Source organism: Rhopalosiphum maidis, chromosome 2, assembly GCF_003676215.2.
Source record: "Rhopalosiphum maidis isolate BTI-1 chromosome 2, ASM367621v3, whole genome shotgun sequence".
Classification (NCBI taxonomy): domain Eukaryota; kingdom Metazoa; phylum Arthropoda; class Insecta; order Hemiptera; family Aphididae; genus Rhopalosiphum; species Rhopalosiphum maidis.
In genome coordinates this window covers 7,758,483-7,781,865 of record NC_040878.1, presented here as the reverse complement: position 1 = coordinate 7,781,865, position 23,383 = coordinate 7,758,483, and the positions used below count along the sequence as shown (strand labels likewise).

The window sequence follows — 23,383 nt, the reverse complement described above, 5'->3', positions numbered from 1 at the left end:
TGATTAATGAAAATTCATTATTTATAACATAAATAAGCAATGCGTACAGTAACATATACAAAATTATATTTAACTTAATTTTAAATTTAATTTACTTATAATAATAAAAAATAAATTAGATTTATGTTACTAATTTAAATAAATAGTTGTTTACTAAAATATCTTTTAATTAACTAAATGTTTTGCATTTAGTATATTTTTTATATTTAATAGTTATAGAACACGCGTTTATAATATTATCATTTTTATTTTTAATTTATATAGTTATTCAATAAACAAATTTTTATTATTAATATTCCAAACTTTCGAGGATCTAGGTCATTTCATAAAAAAATGCATTGTATTACATTAATAAATCAATAAACTGTATTGACAATGTTCTAAATATTAAAGTTTAATGATCAAACATATATTATTATTACGATTATTCATGAAAAAATAATAAAATAATTGTCAATATAAAATATTATATAAGTTATTACCTATACTAGAATCAAATAGAAAAGTGGGTAAGAATGTCAGAAAGCCTATAGATTATGAAGTATGGGTACGAAACAAAAAGTGCTTTTAAAAACATAATATATATGTCAGCTTGAAATATAATATGTCAATTTTATATAAAAGGTATGTCAAAATGTCTAACATGATCACATACATCTTACTACAGAAGGTCTTCCTGACCATTACTGCAGATATAAATAAGTCTAGTAAAATACTAGTTTTAGTTTTTTAGCTATTTAGAAAATTTTGGTTACGTTATATTTTTATATTGGTAAGCATATAGTATGCATAGAGTGGGTTTACGCAATAATATTTACATCAAATTCACTACAAAACTACACAAATAATAATAATAAAACCGATAGTACTATTTCTGATTTCGTATGTGTTCGAAAAATAATATTATTTAGTTATAATTTTTTACATATAAAAATCAACGCTGAAAAACCTTATAAAAATATATTATATTTCATAGCACCATCTACTAATTTTTTAATCCAGTATCATCAGTAATATTTAAAAATATATTGAGGCCATAACACACGCTTTTGTCCCTTTGTGGATCACTTAATACAAATAAATAACTTTACTAAAAAATTATCCTTTTTTAACAAAATTCACTTTATGTAATATGTGTCATAAATTATAATCCATAATTTTTCACTATGACTATTAACGACCCAATACTCAAACAAATACGAATTTCTCATTGGTAGTTAATATAGTATTTTATAATAATATTGATAATTTGTCTTTTGACTGTATTTATAATAATTGTAATAGTATGGTTTTTTATACTCATACGGAGTTTCAAGGAGTAAAACTTGTGTAAATAAAAAAAAAATGAATAATAGTGAGTTTTGCCAAATATGTTAATTTTGAGATATTTTATGAGTAGTAAATTGTGACATAAATAGTATCAGTAGAATAAAAATTATAATTAGTGGTAAATTATGCCGGCTAACTATTTTCATTTCTTGACTAAAATCAACTTCAGTATTAAAGTAATGAGTATATATTACAATACAGCTAACTTTTATAAAATTTTTACAAAAACGTAATAACTAATTAAAAATGAATAAAAATATCGTTGTTCTGGCAAACTTTCAAATGGTGAAGAAAAATGGAGATGTTCAATAAAAATTTGAACTCCATACTAAAAAAAAAAAAATAGTATTTTTGAATGGTTTTATCTTAAGTATGAGAATAAATTACTTGAGCGGCGAAAATTGAACGCACAATACGATATGAATAGTCCATCCGTCAATCATACTACTACAGTGTATAACATACGTAAGTTATACTCCAAATAAAATGTTAAAATTGTATAAATGTACAATTGGTAAAATCTAGTTCAATTTTTTTTTATTATTATTTTTGTACAATTTACTTACTGTTATTAAAGATGAGATCAAATTGTTGCACTATTTACTAGCTTCTTTTTTGGTTAGTGTGATAAATTTACTTTGCAATATTTTTAAAATTGTGAAAAATTATTCCAAATGATCTACAATTACCTTACCCAAAAATAAGCCGGTTGCAATGTATCATATAGTAGAAAAGGAAGATATTAAATGTATAACAAAATATCAAATTTCTCACTGTTTATATCACCCTTGTTATGCGTGTCCGTCGAAAATTGAACAAACATTATCGTGGCTATAAGACTAATAAAGGGAAATCTCGTTTTAGGGAAATAATTAGCGACGCACGTTTGTTTTAAGCCTCTCCTACTGACGGCACATCACGTACTCGACACCAGCTGCACAATGCAACTACTAGTTTGCTATCTTTCGACAAAAAAAAATAATAGAATTATTATTTTATTATTACGATTATAACTAATATTCTGGCAGTAAAATGAGAATTTTAAAATTAATTTAATTAAATTGAGAATTTACTAAAAAATAAAATTGTGTACAAGTATTGAAAGATAAATAATTCATTGTATTTGTATATCATCATCATACATATTGTAAAGAAACTTTACTATGAAATATTGCCATAGGTATCTAGTATCTACTTTGTATGAACTTACATTTATTATATTACTATTCATAACAAAATATAAACATATGAAAAAAATAACGTTGAAGAGAAACAAAACTATTAATAATTAATATCAAGGTAGGTTTTTAAATCCAACCCACCACAAACCATAATTCAAATTTTAACTATAGGTACTAATGCGACTTATATCTTGTCCAAATCAGCTACACGCTATAAATAAATTTAAATTTCATAGTAATTTAACGTATACCGATTCAGTTGTTGTATAATAAGTATAGCGAAAGTTTAATGACTAGTTCATAGCATAGTACTTAGAATATTAGAAAATACTTGTATGGATTATTTTTTAAAGTCTAAATAATTTCTGTAATTTTATCACTGTATATAATTAAGTGAAATTATTATAACTAAATTTACAATTTATTTAATGTAAAATATAAAGTTGTATGTACTTAAAATACTTTTCATGTTTATTACCATTAGAAATTAACTAAGAAATAATTAAAAGTTTCAAATTTTTCTTTTTTTTTTTCTCTACTGTTATATTTATATTAACTGCCTCCTTCTTGAATTTCTACGATTCCTGCTACAATAATGCAATATATCTATCAATAATTAGATTACTATATTATCATATAAAAACTTACGCTGGCAATAACAACCATTTTTATTATAATTCGATATTAGTGATTATTATATATTAATAATATTTAGACATATTTCTCAATAAGCCACTAATTAACACAATAATATTTGTTTTATCAAAGTAAAAAAAGAAAAACAAAGAGACGAGTACATCAAAAATACACAAAGATGGTGAAAAATATTCGTGTAATTCGTAATACGTTAGTAAAATTAATAATAAAACTACTATACTTAAATTCTAGTTAGTTAAATGAATCAGAAAGTTAGGAGTTCGTTTTTTTACATATTAAATACATCTAAATTAAGTCGTTCAAACACAATTTACATGTGTACATTATTAATTGAGTATGAATTCTTCTTAATAGGAAAAATATGCATAACAGACGAAACAAAGTAGAAAACAGAAAAAATCTTTATTGAATATTTCGGGATAAGCAATAACGATATTGATTATAATTGTATAGTAATGTCTAATACCTAGAAAATGAATAGGTATTAAAAACAGATGAAACGATTTTTAATACTATGATATAATAATTATACATTATTTATAATGAAAACATTATAATTTATATGTTATAAAATATACCAAAGAGAACAAGAAATTTAAAATAACACTTAACAATTTGAGTGTTTACAAAAAATATACTCGTAAAGTATTAACAAATAGACATAATGAGAAATTAAATAATAATAAATTCTTTAAAAGTTGCTTCATTTCACAACATCTCATAATAATAAATATTAAAATATTAAATTTTATCTTTTGTTATTTAATTAGTAACAAGAATAACGTTGTCTTTCAGTTACTTATCTGTGTTACTTTAGAATGAGAGTTCAAAGGCCGCAATAAATATTATGATTGTAAGCTATTTATCTTAGAAAATTTAGAAAATGTAAATATTAAATAATATAACACTTAAATTATTTTTTTTTTAAGCCGAAGATGAGGTTAACTTCTGATATATTTTGAAATAAATATAACTCGGTATTCAATAAAATATATAGCATTGTAACTGAAGAAGTTAAAACTTTGTTTAAAAATGTACTTCTGTATATTTTTTAAAATGTCATTGTTATTAAAATTTAATTAATTAATCTTTAACCAATACATTATTAATGCGTATTTATAAAAAATTAATTTATCATTTATAAATTATACATAGGTATTATATAAAGCCTAAACACCATAAAAGTGTTTTTTATTAAATCTAATTAATGTTACTTCAGCGGTTTTTATTTAATACAAAAATATATTTAATATTTCCAATTTTTGAAATATGTCGAGAGTATTCCTGAATAAGTGGAGTTCCAGGGAAAATATTAAAAATTCACGACCTAATTCCTTTTAACACTACACGTTTTCTTTTTTCTACCTGTTGTGGCAACTACTTTATAAATTACCTATGTATTATTTTTTATCTTTCTCTCTTCAACCGTTTAATAAGTCGGTCAATGTGATTTACCCGGTCCAAGGTCATTTCGGTGTCTTAGTTGCGTCACAAAATACTACATTATTTTATATATTTATATTATACATACAGGATGATACATTTGATTATTTGCTCAATTGAACAAATTCTATAAATTATTTTTAAATAATACGTCACATAACTTTTTATAACAATATTCTGTTTCAATATGAACTTAAGTAAAGATAGTTAATAGTTTATGTAACTTTGAATATTTACGAATAAAATTTAAAGAACAATATTCTGTTCTGTTTCTAGGCGTAAAAAACTGTTAACAATACACGTGAAAAAAAGTTAATTAATTATCTAAAATACATTTTAATCAACATTTTTATATTATTACAATGTTTAAATCACATTAAAACAAGTACGAAATAAAAAGTACTTAAAAAAAATACTTCTTATCATATCTAATTAATGTATTACATGTTAAATTGATCACCCTATACAGTTATATACATTATAAATTTACTTCATTTATATATAATACGAATGTACATACTACATGTGACTATAATACATGTATGCTGGTATGGTTACCAGTCATATCTTGTCTGTGGGCTAATTCATCATGTGGATTATCGTATGTCCCCTTAACCACCCTAGTATGTGTAAAGGCTTAAACATGCGATAATCCACAAACATGTTCTACGTGTAAGCAATATTGTACTTTTCCACTGATCGCGAACGAAATGCTAATTAAGCTTTAAGTATATCTTCTACATATGATATTAGATTTGAGAACATATTATAAATTCTCTTATTTTATACTTACCAAGCCCTTAGGTAATATGGAAGAAGTTAAACATTTTTCGAGGTCAATTTTAATAAAGTTTAACATTTCATCAAAAAATTACAAAATGCATTTTATATTTTACAAATTGATTAATATAATATTAAAGGTTTGTTCAAAATGTAATCCCTATATTATGATTTTAATATTTTGAATAACTCTCAAATCTATAAAAATAATCATACTAAATTAATTTACAAAAAAATGTGATTGTTTTATCGTAGATATTCAAAAATTATAAAAATATCGTACTTTAGCTTTAAGTAATTTCAGTAAAAGAATATATAGTTTTTTAAATTTATATTAAACGTTTAGATATTCTTTTTTATCATAATGACTAGTGACAACATACATTTCTATATTCGCTCGAAATCTAATAAATATCACTTTTATAACAAGTAACATTTGAATTATTCTTTAATAGGTAATATACGTGATATCACGTACCTATATTTATAATACATCTGAATTTTATAATGTAATATATATTATCTTAGATCATTATATAATATATTTTTAGTTTGAATATTATTTTGTGAATATTGATTAAATTTAAAATTTATTTTTGTTTAGAAACAATGAAGTTTATATGTTTGTAAAATACATTAAGTTTATAGAGTTAAATGTAAAAATTATTAATTTTCAACTTAAATTGTATTTTATTTTTAGTGTAATATTATAATTTTTTTATATTAGCAATATTTATTACCATTATAATTTAATTTAAGTATAAATACAAATTTTTAACTTGAAACAATAATATTATTCAAGTTACGTTATCTTCTTAACTATAAAATACAAACTACTTATATAAATTATTATAATAGTACTCTCGTTTTTCTGTATATTAATTGCACAATAAATGTATATTATACTGTTATAGTTTGCATTTAGATTTTTTACATGTTGTATATAATTAATAATTACATCTAATATTTATAAAATTAATAGTAATAAATACCTGTTTGATCACGTAAAAGACGGTCCAATGTAACAGTATTATTTTTTTCAATCGCGTTATGACGATATTTGAAGACGTCTTTACTACTAGACGCGCAACCCATGTGCACCCCATTCGCACTTTCATTTAACAGCCATTACTTTGATCACCATCTGGATGGCGTGTTTAACTAATCTTCAAAATTCTCCACTCCACTAACGACAGACAGAGCTATAAATAAAATTATCATGATAAAGTATGATTCAAACTTATAGTGATTTAATTAATATATTTAATAAAATGAGGGGTATCATTAAAATTCCGTAGATAATTATTAAATTTGTAAAAGAAATACAGTGGTTAAATTTAAATATTTCATTAAAATAGTGGAGTATTTTCTGTTTTTGGTAACTAGGTTGTTATTTTTATTTTTAAATCACGTGTTATTATTTATTAAAAAATATCTTCGGTTAATTATTTTTCTTTTAATTAAAACTAAGTGCTTAAAAAAGGTTAAGTAAAAAGTAGATAATCTAAATTTAAGATATTTTTAATTGATAATAGTTGAAACTAGGAATGTTTTATATAACTATAATAGTTCGATAAATATGTAAGTAAAAAAAAAAAAAATAATTTCATTATTATTAAGAATAGTTTAATGGTACGGTTTCCTCTTTATAGTGAAATATTTAGAAATTAATAAGCAGGATTATTAGCCAACAAAGCTACCTTATCTCATTATTCAACAAAAATGGACTTAACTACAATAATTGAGACACTTAATATTATTAAAAGAAAAACAATGGAATATTGTTGAATTAATTGGAGTAACATACCTTTACATATCTATTTATTTCAAATTTATTCAGAAATATATAACTCGATATAAAAAAAATTATAATAAATTCTATCCTGATATTAAAAAAGGAGAAGAAAAATAATTACAGGATTGGTGAAAAACTTAATTCATTTAAATCACTTTGTACTTTATCTATAAAGAAAAAGTACTTAAATGCTGTAAATATTTTTATTCAGATGCACAATCTATTCTTTCATGTAAATAAAATCTTACGAACAAACACATAATAATCAACTGCCATAAATGCACTGAAGCACGTAAATTCATCAACAAACCATTTTCAATGCAACAGGTACTTAATTAAAAAATACCCAAGCATTAATTTGTTCAAGATAAATTTGAACGAAAAATTATTATTAGATTCAGGATGTTATAACTTAAATCATAAATGTAGAAAATTTAACAAATATATTATATATAAAAAGAAAAACGTATTGGTAGTCTTAATTAAATTATCTATTTGTAATAGATATACTATTATAAACATGTATATTTAAACTACATACATAGTTTATACCTATATATATAAATATATGATTCTACTAATAAAAAAAGTTTTCAATAAATTGCATATCATTTTGGGTGAAAAATAATAAATTAAGTTTAAACAATAACATGAAGTAATAAAAATTAGAATGTTTAATATTATAGTATGTTAATCTATAAATTATTATCGTGTAAAAAATTTGATATCAAATCTTGTTAAAAAATTTAAAGAAATTTTTACAGAATATTTAAAAATCGGCTATAGTATAGTCATAATAGTGTTGGTATAAATATTTGTTTTTTATTCAACATGACAATAAAAAGACGAATGATAGCAAGGACTTCCGATTAGGAATAAAAAAAATTTATCTTGATTTCATAAAATCGGCAAATACTATTGTGAAAAGACATGTTGTAATATAACAACTATAACTTTTCCATGACTCCGTGTAGATATAGATACATTGTACACATAAACAAGTAGTATAATCCTACTCGTATAAATACCACTTTAAAACCAAGATATTAAAGACCATGACCTATAGTTAGGTTATTACCTATTTTCTAGTAATTACTAGTTAACATTGTGCTTTGATCAAGAGTGATAATAATATCTAGGAACAAATTAAATACTTTGAAAGTAGGTAATAAATAAAAATAATAATGATAATAATAAAAATAATATTATTTATATTTTTAATAAAAAAAAACAGCAAATTCTAAAATTCAAAAATAACTGGAATACAAATTTGATTTTTCACATTGCTATTCTAAATATTAACTACTTCGCATATTATTGACGAAAGTGAATATAATTCATATCATAACTTTTTTTATTCTATATTTGAGAAAAATAACGAATTTGACATTTTTTAAATTTAATCTTATTAATTAATACTGTTTAAGACATAATATTATGAATTCATTATACAAAGATGATTAAATTTATTGTTTAGAAATTGTTGCCACATATTTATCTACTCTTTGAGTACTAAGTGCATTTTTGGGTTTTAGTGCTTTAAATCATATTAATTCCATCGATTCATCAATTGATATAGGTACAGGAAACAATTTAATTCATTTTAATTAAGTTAATCCTTAGGATTCTTTTCAGTAGAAATTTAACTTAGTTCACTTGCTGGATTTCCCACAAGATTGCGGTTTCTCGGTATATTTTCACGAATTTTTTATAAAACTATAGAGGAATCCCTAAAATTTCCCTTAAAACATCTGTATCTAATTTAACTTTAGAGAGTCTATATCAAACTTTTGGAACACTTTTTAGTTAAAATAGTGATTATACAGTTTTTTTAGAATCTAAAATTAATATAACTTGACTAATTAATACAACTCCGTTTAACATAGTTAGTCACAAGTACCTACTACCTACAATTATAAGCGTGTATATTTTACATCTAAATGAATGAATATAAAATAAAAATGTAGTAAATTATACAAAACATAACAATATTTATTGTTGGTTTAGTCAACTTAACGTTTAATACATACAAAATGTATTTATAGAACAATAAACAGTCATGTTTTCATTTTATTATTTATGTTTAACTTTTAAATATATTAAGAATTAAATACCAATGATAAATAGTTGAGTAATGAGGTTATTGTAAATACTTTTATTTTTAGGGTTCATAATTTTGTCCTGGTTTGATATAAATTAAACAAAGCAATAACTATATTCATTGAAAATAAACTTTCAAGACTGTAACAATTTAAAGGTAACAACACTAACAAGTACTAAAATATTGGAACACTGCATAAACATTAAGATGTTTTAACTTCTGACACCAAATTCAAATATAATATGCATATATTATATTAGGTATCCATATATGTATTTCACGACTTTGACATGTGGGTTTATTTATTAGGTTCTTCATTTATATGTTATCACAGTATATCTAATAGAGGTCTACACTTACCTATAATATATAAATATTAAAGTAAGATTCATTGATATAGACATTACTAGTAAACCACGAATATTACTATCATATAAAGGGAAGTATTTTAAATTTAAACATGAGCTGAATACATTATTAAATATGTACGTGATATTACGTGCACAAGTATTTCATAACGACAGTTATTATTAACAATGATGATAGTCACCATATTACGATGAATTTACTATTACGTAGGTATATATTTTACGATTTAGTGTACCTACCTATATAAAATATAACGTAAACGTAAAAGATCGAGATTGAACAGAAACATAATCGTTAATATTATTATTATAAAATGTATGCTAAGATTGTAGTGATTTATTTGTCATATTGATTATCTATTATAAAATGTACAATTTTCAGAACAAAAAGTTTTCGTTTAATAATAATTTACTTATAGCTTATAAGTATAAGAAAATATTATAATTTTTACTTTTTGAGAATAATTGAGCTATTGATGTATGGTTATGATGTTACAACATTTTTATGAATATTATTTTTTATTTATAATAAAAGGTACTAAATTAAAATAACTAATTATTTAATCAATGAATGAAAACACCGAATATTTGATATTACCAGTAATAAGTATTATGTGTGATTATTAGTCGACATTCGATAGTTAATATAATAAGTATTTATTTCTAATGTGCAATCGTGATTCAACAACAGTTTAGTAACAGTTATGCAATGTATTTAAAACTACTGTTGTTAAACATTTATTAGGTGTACAATATATTATAATCATGATTTATTGATATGAAGTTCAAAAAAATTAACCTTAATATTTATATGAGCGTAATTAACTATTAAAAATAGATAAAAGTCAAAATATTATATAAAATCATTTAAACTGAATAATTTATATGTAATTAATATGTTTACTCTTAAAATGAACTCTATTAGTTTCATTATGTTACACAAAATGCATAAGTGTACTGAGTTCAATTTTTACAAAATACATCAAAATTATGAAAATTTATAAATTCTTTGTATGTAAAAATAGGTATACTAAGTTTTAAAATTAAAATTTTTTTTATTATTATTTATTGATAAGTAGGTAGTGTATTATTTTTAGTTTAATATGCATATTATTGGTAATACATATTTCGTATTAAATATTAATATAAGTATCATGGAATATATTTATTAATTTTGATAATTATGTAAGTATGTAGATTTAAGTAATAACTTTTCAATTTGTGTCAATAGCTAAATTATAAAATAAAAATTTTTTATAACAAGACTAAAAATTTCTTCTTTTTCATTAGCTTAAAAGTAAAAATAAATATTTATTTATCTCAACATTTTGAAGTAATCAATCATAGTATCATGTGGTATTATCATTATAATTATTTTTTTATTGAGATTAAGCCTTAGCAGATTAGCCACTGAGAATAAAATTATTATCTTTTTTTAATATTACGTATTTATATAATAAAAATTATGGAAACCTCACAGGATCGATTTAAACGATACTAAAATTAACAATTAAACAAAAAATATATTTAAATGGGAAATAATTATTATTTATGTTAATCACTGTTATGTATCACTATAGTCAATAAATATATTATTTCTCAGAGAAAATAGAAATATAGGGATAGTTTGCCTATGTCCAAATGTATAAAATTAAAAACAAGTACTGTACATTTATTAACATATTATATTGTAAATATATTATAGAAATACAATTTACATTTCCCACGTGCCAAAATTTAATTGTACTCCTATATGTTTTAAATTGTATTACGGTAAGACTTTAAAGCACTCTGATAAGAATATATCATATTAATATTTGTGATTGTCGTTTTTAAACTATCCATATGGATAATATTTTAATAAAATATATCAAAAACATGTTTAAAAAGATTCATTCAATTTAAAGCATTGTTTTTTTTTTAATGAATGAACCACGTTTGCATTCATTCTGTTTACAAATGTGAAAAAAACGAATTCGCACTTTAATCCAAATATAAAATTTATATTATTCTCCTCTTGAATATTTTTCATCGACATAAAATTTAGTAATAGTATGTCATTTGTTAGAAGTACTGCGTTACTGCATTATTTACTATTAAATTTGATATAAACAATAATAGTTTTTATAGATTAATAAACTCTTTTATTTTTTAATTTAAAAATACACAAACTATAAAGTAACAATAGTTTTAGTAAAAATTATTTTGATCATTTTAATTAATAGAGCCGTATAAATCCATGAAACAATACGTAAAAATAACAAATTAAATTTAGATATCAATTAATTAATCACTATGGTGGGTCTTACTCTAATGACATTAATAATAAAATAAAATAGATTTAAAAATATGTAGGATTTTAATTAAAAACATTTTTTAAAAATTACCTTAAAATTTAGAAGAACATAATTAAAATATGTTATTACATTTTTTTTTTATTTTACTTTATTATTAAATCAGACAATTAAATGATTTACAATTATAATAATTATCACCATTAAGAAATGGTGGTGGTAGAGTTACAATTGTTTTACAATTAGATTAAAATAACAATTAGAATATATAACTATGAATACATATAAATACATTTTTTAATTAAGTAATTATTCATTTAACATTATTATTCCATATATATAACTTACAATATACAAACAAACTATTTTAATGATGAAAGTAACCAATTAACAATTATTATATTTATATTAGACTTTTTTAAATTCCTGAAATTATGAAATATTTTTTTTATATTAAGTAGCATAAGTTAAAATTAGATTATATTGCTTTTTTAAATCTTATTTAGATTTTAGCTAAATAAATTATTATAATATTTAATATTTTTAGGAAAATATTCAATGTAGTTTTAAATATAAATCATAAATATTATTTGATTTACTTGGTTAGTTTTTCAATAGGTACAATATCTAGGAAAATATTAAAAATACATATGTATAATATTAAAATTATAGAAATGTAGTTAATTGTTAGCTATTAACAATAGTAAATACTATCTATTTTATAAATAATGAGTTTACAATAAATTACTTTACATAAAAAAAAAATAGCTGTAAAATTTTCATTTTTTATTCGTATGTATTGTACCATAACTATAACAAATTATATGAGTAAATAAATATATTTATTTATTTTTCAAAACATTTCAGTATCATTAATTAGTATTTTCTTAAATTATTTTGTGTTAAGAAAATGCATTCTAAGATAATGAAAATGGAGTTCACTATTCAAGGTTTAGTGCTATAAATTTAAACAGTTTCTTATGTTTTCTCTATTCTAGTTTTTTTTTTTTTTTTACTTTTACTATTATTTGTAATACTCTCGGGAGAAAAAATATCGAGTAAAGGGCTGCTGAAAAACAGTTTCATTTCATGGCCGTATTTTTTTCATAATATACAAAAAAACGATAAGATCGATAATAAGCACAAACAAATGTATACTAATGTAATACTTTCGATTTTAGTAAAATAAATTTGATTTAATCACCATGCAATTGTTATAAGTCTATAAAATTATACTTTATTGTATTATTTAAATCAAAATTAAATGTTTTATTAAATTTAGTTAAAAAACGTGTCAATTAACTAACATTTATCAAACTAATATTATAATTTACAATACAGAGTGTGACAAAACAAACAGTGCAGTTTTGAAAGGCTATTAAAAAGAAATTACGGAACTTGCAGAAATGAGGTTTATTTTGTTTTATTCGGTACGTCATACCCGTTTTATACATTAAAATTTAAAATGATGATCAAAAAGATGATAACCCCCAGCAGTAATACATTGTTGAATGTAGTTTTCCTTCCGAATTCAATCTTTGAGTTCTTTCAAGGTGTGAGGCAGATGTTTAAAGATATTTTCTTTCGGATAACCCCAAAGAAAGAATTCGCAAATGCTCAAATCGAGTAAGCGTACTATCTTACTGACTTATCATCGGTGATCAAACTTCAAAAATTGCCTTCAACAATGAATTACTGTTGGCTGTTAGGGTCATCATTTTTCTAATGTCGTTTTCAAAAATTAATGTATAATGTACCGAATAAAATAGAATATAAAATAACCTCAATTCTGTAAGTTGAGTAATTTTTTTTTTAGCTTTTCAAAACTGCAATATTTGGTTCACCATTCTCTGTACATATTATTTCCAAAATAGATACATACAATATGTATTTTTAAATAAAACAAACTACTATATAACTATTTTCAATGAACAGTCAATAAAAACATATGTATTATTTTTTTAAATTTATTACTCTCAAACCTACCAAAATAGTTTTATAATCTGTACAATTTTTTTTAAAAATTGAGTCTTGGCAACTGGTCCATTGACTAGACACTATGGTCTATGGTATTTGAACATACAGCAAATAATATAATCGAAATTTAAATAAAAATTTGTGAATTTTTCATGGAGACATGAGTAGGGAAACCGTTCAAAAATACAACACCTCACATTTTAATTTATATTGAAATATATATATATACAAGATTATCCGTTGGCTACTTTATTTTGAATAAAATATTTACTATTCTACGCATAAATCAAATAGAATTTACGTCTTCAACTAGTTAATTAAAAATTATTTTTAATACTGGTTAATTTAAAATGTATTGGATTAAATTATAACTCAAATTCAAGTTAACTTTAATGTACAACAATACAATTAGGCTTAAAATATAATGATGTAAATTATTTAACAATTACATAAGTATTTGAATATGGTTCAATCGTTAAAATAAATAAGGGTTTATCAACTATTAATTAGTTTGTACTAAAATCAGCTAGTTAAAATAAAAAATAAATAAATTCTTCACGTTAACATATTTTTTACTAAAAGTTAACAACCTATAAAACATTTAAGTATTTAAATTATAGTTTTCTGGCAAATAATTAATAATTGTTTAAATTTGTATTAATTGAAATTGCAATCTAAAATTATTATTGAATATGTACACCGTATTATCATACTATAAGTAATTGATGTAAATTGTAAATACTTACACAAAAATAAACATAACAGTATAAGTTTAAAATACGATTTACACACAAAAAAATTTTACAATATTTTTCATAAATATTAATATAAAACTATAATTTGAGTAATAAGTATAATCCAGAATGTATACCTACTATATTATATAGCATATATTATTAACTTTTTTTTTGAATCGGCCAAAGAAGTTTGTATCTCTACAAGATACTTCTTAAATTCCATAATAAATTTAATTATTTAAATGTATGGTCTTTAAATATACTTGCTTAATAATTTCTAAAATCAGAATTTGAATAAATGCAGAATTAAGGTAAAAAGTTGGAATGAAAGTACTTGTTAAATTACCCTGTATAATAAGTATGTGCATCAAAAATAATACACTCTGTCCAGCGAGAGAATGCGCTAATTATGAGCATAACCTTCGCATCACACAGATATCGAAACTGGTTCCTCTATGGCGGGGTGTCATTTAAGGATATTCAGAAAAATACGCATTTTGGTGGGTCCGCGAGCCCCCAATATAAATTATAACAATTATAAACATTAAAATACTCAACTTGGTGATAATATTTAGAATAAAATGTTAAATTAATTCAATATTATTCATAATATAAACGATAGATTTATGAAATAATATGGAAAATCAATTAATTAATTTTTAATTGAAAAATATGGTTTGTTTTAAGTACATATGAAATAAATATGATATATTATATAAGTATCTTGTACTTCTAGTCCATCTATTATTACCCAGCAATGAGTTATTTATCAATATCATAAATTAATAATAAATGTTCTCGAAATAAAATACCTAAGATTAAAATGCATAGATTCCTATAGCATTTAAAAATCATATTTAAAACATGACTCACTCTTTCCGTAAAAAAATATAAAAATTTTAGTAATAATTTGTTTTAGGGCTAAATATATGTGTGATATAAGTTATTGTTATGATACCATAAATTGATTATGATTCATTGACCTCTACGTTCAATCAAGAGTAGTAACGTTATAAATAATTCAGGACATAATTTAATTACAGTGTTTACTGTTTACTATACATATTATATATTATACATATATATACTTAAGTATTTAGGAATTGTCGTTATTTAAAAATTAAAATAAATACTTTTAGACTAATACTCGCTTATAAAAATATATGAATACCTAACATAGATCCCTTTACAATATATAATTTGTAACGATAGAAATTAATTATTTTTACTAAATAAAGTTATGTGAAAATAATCAATACATTTTATACTTAAATTGAATGCAAAATGTATGAATCCAAGATATTATTCAAGATTAATTTAATTTATATGACTAATTAGATCTCATTAAAAACAATACTTATTTGAATCTGGAATATTTTTTTTAATTTTAAATTCTTATTTTAAAAAATGGGTACTCTTGTACTATTAAGTAAGCAGGTCATGACACCACGGATTTCTATTATTTTTTTTTAGGATTAATCTGTAAGTTTATTTATAGATACAAGTATTTTAATTGAAGGATTTATAACTGACCTAACCTGGACAACTATTTAATTTAAATTGTTCGTAATTGTAATACGCTCAAGTTACATCGAAGACTGAAGATATGGCAAGATCATTGTGTATAGAATAATTTTGATAAATATAATGTGCTTTGATTAAAGTTCAAAGAATTTTGGTTTAAAAACGTTAAATACAATATGTGTTTGAAAGTGGAATATGAATATTAATTGCATCTACCTATATACAATTCAGTAGATAGAAAATCGTTTTCTGAGTTACTTAAATGTGTTTAGATTATTTTAATATTAAGCGTATCCCAATTGCTCACTAAATAAATAAAGCACAGATCGGATTGTTTTTTTTAGATAACAAGCCACTACACAAACAGTAGCCTACCCACCATCAGTAATCGGTTGTTTTTTAGAGATAAAATTAAATTACTGGTATACTGTTGGTGTCAACAACATAAATGTAATAAGAGCCAAAAACGTATAGTATATAATATATATCTATAGTATTCAGAACAAAGTTAAATTATTAGAAAATCTGTCGATATCACCTTAAGTATTTTAATATTAATTGGTATTATAGTATTGGGAATATTTTTCGATCTGATAGCTGAATTTATCAAAACCTAGTTTCTAAAATATTAAAAATAATTAAGTAATATTAGGATCTCATATATTCTTAAAATAACAAAACTTGAATACTAAATGTATACAGGTGACCTTTTATAAGTGACAACTAAATAAGAACTTTTAAGAAGATTGTTTTGAAATTATTTAACTTAAATTTAACCATAATACACCATACCTTAATATATAAAATATATACAGAGTGATTCTTTTAACATTTATCATCTCAAATATATTAACATTTTTGGAAACATTTTTTTTTTTGAGAACTTAATTCTAAGTCATAATAAATAAACGTTAAAATTGTGTTTTTTAGAAAAAAATATATTTTTATTATAGTTTTTTTTTTAATTTTTTTAATGCTGGCACACATTTCCCATGTTACTTTTATTCATGAGCAGAATATTTTTTCAATAGTTGCAATATTGAATTTTGATTAATTATTAATTAGTTATAAGTTTATAAGTACCTATTCAAAATTATAGTATAGTGAATCAACATTTTGTGGATACCTACTATCCAGATACTATTCCTAATAACTTAAAATATCTACAACTAATTATTTATTACCTACTCATTAAAAATTCTCGGAAAATATTATATTACAAATCATTTATTTAAAAATGTACACTGTCATTCAAAAATGTAAAGAATTTAAAAAATATTACAAAATATAATTTTGTTTTTAAGAATGTTGATTTATAATTACTCGCATTTGAATAAACTTAAAATATACATTCAACATAATATATAAATTTCATTATCTTCAAGTATAGTTAAAATTAAAAAAAAAAGTTTACAATACTGATTACATTTAACAATATAATATGATGAATATATATTTCAATTACTTACGATTACAACAGTACCTAAATAAAATATTAAAAATCAATTTATTTTTATTTTTCATATAGCTAATAAGCTTAGGTTATTAATTTATGATTTGTAATATTATTTGAATTATAACTTGTATGTATACATTCATTTAAATTCATATTATATTTAGAATCGGTTAAAAAAAAAAAAAAACGGAGAAGTTTCGCTCTATTGTATTACTTTGTAATTGATTAATCTGAAAATAAACTGCAATGGAGATCTTATAGGTAGCAAGTTTTATTTATATTGATACTTTTGGGAAGTTAAAATTGAAAATTCTCAATATTTTTTAAACAATCGTGAGGGATTACTTGATAAAATGTTAATATTATTATTAAAATAATTGTTTGATAACCTTGGTAATTAACACAAAAATTAGCAAAAATTTAAAAAAAAGTTAAAACAACAATATATCAAATTATATTATACTTAGAAAACACATTTGGTAAAAAATTTAAGCATCTAAGGTTATTTATTTTTGAATTATTACAATAAAATAAAACTTATTTGATCGAAAACCAGGTTTACCGTAAATTTTTTTTTAGTTTTCTCTATTTATTAATAAAAGTACCGGAAAACATTTTATTTTTGACTCACTAAAGCACCAACTTCGTCCATTTTAATGATCAAAGTATGTTTACTATTAAAAAAAGTGTCTTCACAAATAAAAAAAATCTAAAATTTATACAATAAAAGTATATCAACAAAGCCAAAGTATGTAATATACTATAACTATAAAGCAAGTAATATTAATATACTATACAAGCGCACCCTGAAGATTTGGGTCCTCCTTGAAAGTCTACTTAATTCTGATAAAAATATAATTTGAAAAAGTATTTGGAGTTATAATGTATTACACAATTAGATAAGTAGATTACGTCATTATACCTATATATCCTTCTTTATCATATTTTTATTTTTATTATTATTAGTAGAATATCTGTATTTGGAAGTGTTAAAGAATATTTTCAGTATAAATCCATATGTTATTATACACAATTTAACTTTATTATCCATATAGTACCCAAAATATTCTAGTTAAAACACAATTTTTTTTTTGATCAGGTGTAACCTTTCTTTATCTTATTTTCATATTTATGGTTATACAATAGGTATATAAAATTTAAATAACTGTATCCGTGTTTCAGTATATGCCAACTACTATGCATTTTATAATTGTTTGATTTATTTATTATAAAGCTCTTAAATGTTAAATTAAATTGTTAGAATTAGTCAGTTTAAATATTATTATTACAATTATATTATACTATATTTTAACTATGTAGTATGTTTGTAATTTTATAAATGCTGATACGAAAAGAAAACTGAATGATTTTACAATAATTTATTTAACTATACATTTAATAATTAAAAGAATAAAAAGTTATCCATTTTTATAAACAAGTGTTGGTCTAAGCACAATATATTTTTGGTTACCTACTACAAATTGTGCAACATTAGTTCCCAGATACTTAATGTAATTCGTGTACAAATTGAGATTTTTGCAATATTTTATTAAAGTTATTAACATAATAGGTAGGCACATAATATAATATTATTTAGGCGAGATCTTAAAATTATATTGATATTATACTTGTATAAACTCGATATTTAAAACCACAAACAGTTATTGTTAAAAATACACATAACTATACATTTACTTCAAACTTATGATATTGATATATAAAAAAAACTTTGTTTAACTCAATAATATTACGCACCTATATAGATAAGATATCCTACTTTCAATCTTTTTAGTTTGTACCTAGATATTTTATTTAGGTATGTTTATATTTAATACATATATTATTAATAATTGTACACGGTTAGATATTTTATGGTCCGTAAACAAATTAATACTATAAGAATACCTAATACTTACAATACTGAATAATTTATTATTTGGTAAAAGTTATCAATAAGCATTCATGTATTATGTTTTCATATGTTCCTATATATTTCTAATAAATATGATAATATTCAAATATAAAATTACTAATAACTAATAAGTTGATATTTTCAAGATAAATTAGTTCTTAGAACGAACTTTATAAAAACAAACGAACTTTTAATAGCTAAATGTTATATAAATCTTTTGCTGAATAGATAATCCAAACATATATGTAGAATGATAGACCATATATTATATCAATGTAATATAAATTAATATAATATATCCTTTTCAATAAACAATCTAATATTATTTTGAACAGAGTTTAGTTTATTAAGTACCAAAACAATTATCAAGATTTAATAATAAAACTAGTTTTTTGATATTTTTTGATTACATTCTTGTATAATTTTTAAGATTTTCTTTGAACAATGGAACTAAATGGAAGACAAATTACCACCTTAAATTACTTACAAATTACAAGCTTTTTTTAATTGAAATTCATGTCACATAATACATAATCTGTTTTTATTGTAATTTAACCTCTTTAATTAGAATAAAACGATAAACATTATGTTTAGCTATTATAGCTATTATTCTATTAAACAAACAGTGAACATGATTTATCAATTTTATTAAATATAGTAAATTTAGTATATTTCAGTGATGAGTTATAAATCCAAATTTATTAAAATATTCATATTTAATAAAACAAATATATTAATTGTATCTTTTTTAGTTAAATTGCAAATTTTTTTTAAAGTTTTAAAAATCTTATAATTCTGATAAAATCAAAATATTATTCAAGTTCAACTTCATTAAATTGAGATCTTTGGAGTATTTGTATTATTTACTACAACTAACAAGTGTTTTCCCGTGACGAAAAAATAATTATATATATTTTAAAACCAATATAATATAGCTTTGACGGTCCTTATCAACATCTAAAATAACCAATAATAAATGTAGTAATTCAAATTGAAAAATACAGAAATTAAATTATATAAACCAACAAATTTAATATGAAATATAAATTCTGCAAAGTGAAAGACGTTTAGAGCATTTGCTTCGTCACGATAACATTGGATTATACCTAAAATTAATTATCGCGATCGTCATTGCAAAAATAATTTTGAACATAGCATATTATAATAAAAATGTGTTAGTTATTTTTTAAATTGTAAAGGCTAATTATTAGTGAAAATCTTTGTGATTTATTAGAAAATAGCAATAAGTAGGTAGATACTAAAGTTAATGAAATATGTTCATCCAAGTATTATTTAAAAGTGATTTAATAAAAAGGCAAGAACAACAGAAAGAACTAATCTTCTTAATATAGAATTTGTATATTAACAATTTAATTAAAATTATTGCTTTTAGGTATATTCTGGGAAAATATTTCTATTATTGGATTTTTTTTAACGATTTGTTTAATGTTTTGAGCCAACATTAAATGTTTTATTACCAAAAAATAAGATTTCAGAATTAAAACACGTCATGGATATTAAAAGCTATGAATAAAGTTTTGAGTTTTATAACTTTTGAAGTTTTATATGTACTAATACAATAATACCATTGGGTAATAAGGATACATACGAATTCAGACACGAAACCACAGATAGTGATCATTTGAAACTATTTATTTGAATTCAAAGTTGTAACGTACTAATTGCCGAGAAATTCAAGTCAAATATAACATGAGTTTATAACAGGTAATCAAATCACAAATTTAACATGAAAAGATTTGTGTACCGTATTTCTTGTAAACATAACTTATTAATTGATTCAACTCAGGGATTGAGTTTACCTGTGGTATGGTATGAAAATGTGAATAATTCTGGTGATTGGATTATAGCCAATGTACCTAAATATTTACCTACTGTGTTGAATAGCGATTTTATATTATATTATCTTAATTTTTTTTTATTCATATTTTGTTAATAGGTATATGTATAGGTTAATAGGTACATGGTATATTTGTTATTCGTGAATGTCACATTATTATAATTTCTATGTAAACTTTACTATTTTGATAAAAAGAAGTAAAGTGTAAAGTAACATTTTTTGAATCGAATATTTTAACAAATACACATTTTTGCTCTTTAATTAATATTATCAATAGACATGTTATTATGTCATACAACAATATATTATGTGTATTTAGAATAAAAATAAAAATTTAAGAAGATGGGTGGTACAAATATTGCCCTTAAGAGACGTAAATATGACTCTATTATAGTTGGTAATATAAATCTGACTATAGACATTAGTTTAAAAGTTTCAAGTAAATATAAAATATAATTCTCGGTGGTAACATAATTTAAATTTGAAAATAATATAATGCGAAAACTAAAATTAAATTAAACTAATTAAAGTCGATTTCTATCAAAACTTTTTGATACATTATATTAGTATTGAGTTAAGACTGTTCTTAAACCTAATATAAATGTATGCACGAAGAGACGTCTAAAAAGTTAAAACTAGGTTCACAGTGTAACAAACAGATACCAAAGTAGAACATATTTTATATAATAGGTACTTAAAAAAAAAAAATAATTGATTAGGTACCTAAGTAAATAACGCAACGACGCTACGTGTTTAATACACCCAATACCAATGCCGTAGTATAGCAATATAATATGATACTATATTATATATATGGTCTTAAATAACTCAATCCGAATACTTTAGTGTACCTATGTAATCATATTCAATACAATAAAATCAGTGTTTATTTATATTGTTTCGAATAATAATAATAATAATATAAAAAAAAGTGTACGACAAATAAATGCATATTGAAATTTTAGACTTACCGAGGTTTTCATTATCCGGGCAACGACGTGGAGGCAGACGAATATTATCCGCACATGGGGCGACGGTTCGAGCGTAAGTATAGGTATGTCCCTGTGCCTAGATGTATTTATATATATTATACATTCGACGGTGTTACGCGAGCACTGGGGAGACGGAACCCGCGAAAACGGATAAATAAATCGCTTCGAATTGGGGAGGGGTGGAGTGATAGGAATGAAAAAAAACAAAACGGTTAAATTTATCACAAAGGGCGTCGGGTGAAACTTTGGCGCGCGCGAACTTACGGCGCGGCACGTTCACTCGTCGTCAAATTCGCGGCGGCAGACACACACTTACACACACTGATATCACTGACACATGCGATCGCGAAACGCGTACTCGAGAGAGACTCGTATACACGACGCACGCGATCGTCCGTCCGCCGGTCACCGGTGATCTGCGGCGCGGTCGCGTAACGCGTCGTCTACATGTATGATATTCTATCGTAATAGCGGTCGCGCCGGCCGGCGACGACGGCTTCCGTGGAACAGCGGACCGCCCGCCCGCGCGTCCGACAGTGGCGCGCCCGCGGCGGCGGCGCAAAGCTCGCGTCGCGGACGTCGCGCCCGCCCGCTATCCCGTGAGATAGTCTGGGCAGCCTGTTCGAGACGGCAAAGTTGGCGGGAAACCCTGGACCCCTCTGCACCGGTCCCCGCTACCGGGGTCAACATTATATAATACCACTGTAAGAGTTCAGTGCTTTACTTATTTGATGGGTTGGGGAAGGGGGGGGGGGGTGACGGAGAAACGCAGGAAGACTGAGTACATCAGTTCGATATTTAGATATTTTAGCATACCGCTATTTTTTTTTTTTTTTTTAATTTAGATTACAGTGGGTAACTAATTTTGGGGTTTTCTGCAAAATTATGAAGTTTTAACATTAAATAAAAAAAACTGCAGTAGTACACTATGTATTAAAGTATTGGTAATTGATAGTGTAATAAATGATAATTATGTAAT

The 23,383-nt window shown here is 23.1% G+C and overlaps 1 protein-coding gene across 2 annotated transcripts in view; it reads right to left on the bottom strand.

The window, feature by feature from the left end:
• The window catches only part of LOC113551191 (high affinity cAMP-specific and IBMX-insensitive 3',5'-cyclic phosphodiesterase 8-like), a 60,954-nt gene extending 38,102 nt beyond the window's left edge, over positions 1–22,852 (bottom strand). For both annotated transcript variants that reach the window (XM_026953283.1, XM_026953284.1), the window contains exons 1-2: positions 22,384–22,852; positions 6,383–6,592 (exon numbers count right to left, since the gene is read on the bottom strand). In XM_026953283.1, the coding sequence (XP_026809084.1) occupies positions 6,383–6,485 (103 nt within the window). In that variant the 5' untranslated portion in view covers positions 6,486–6,592; positions 22,384–22,852. The remainder of the gene's footprint in view (positions 1–6,382; positions 6,593–22,383) is intronic.
• Positions 22,853–23,383: the final 531 nt, after the last annotated feature.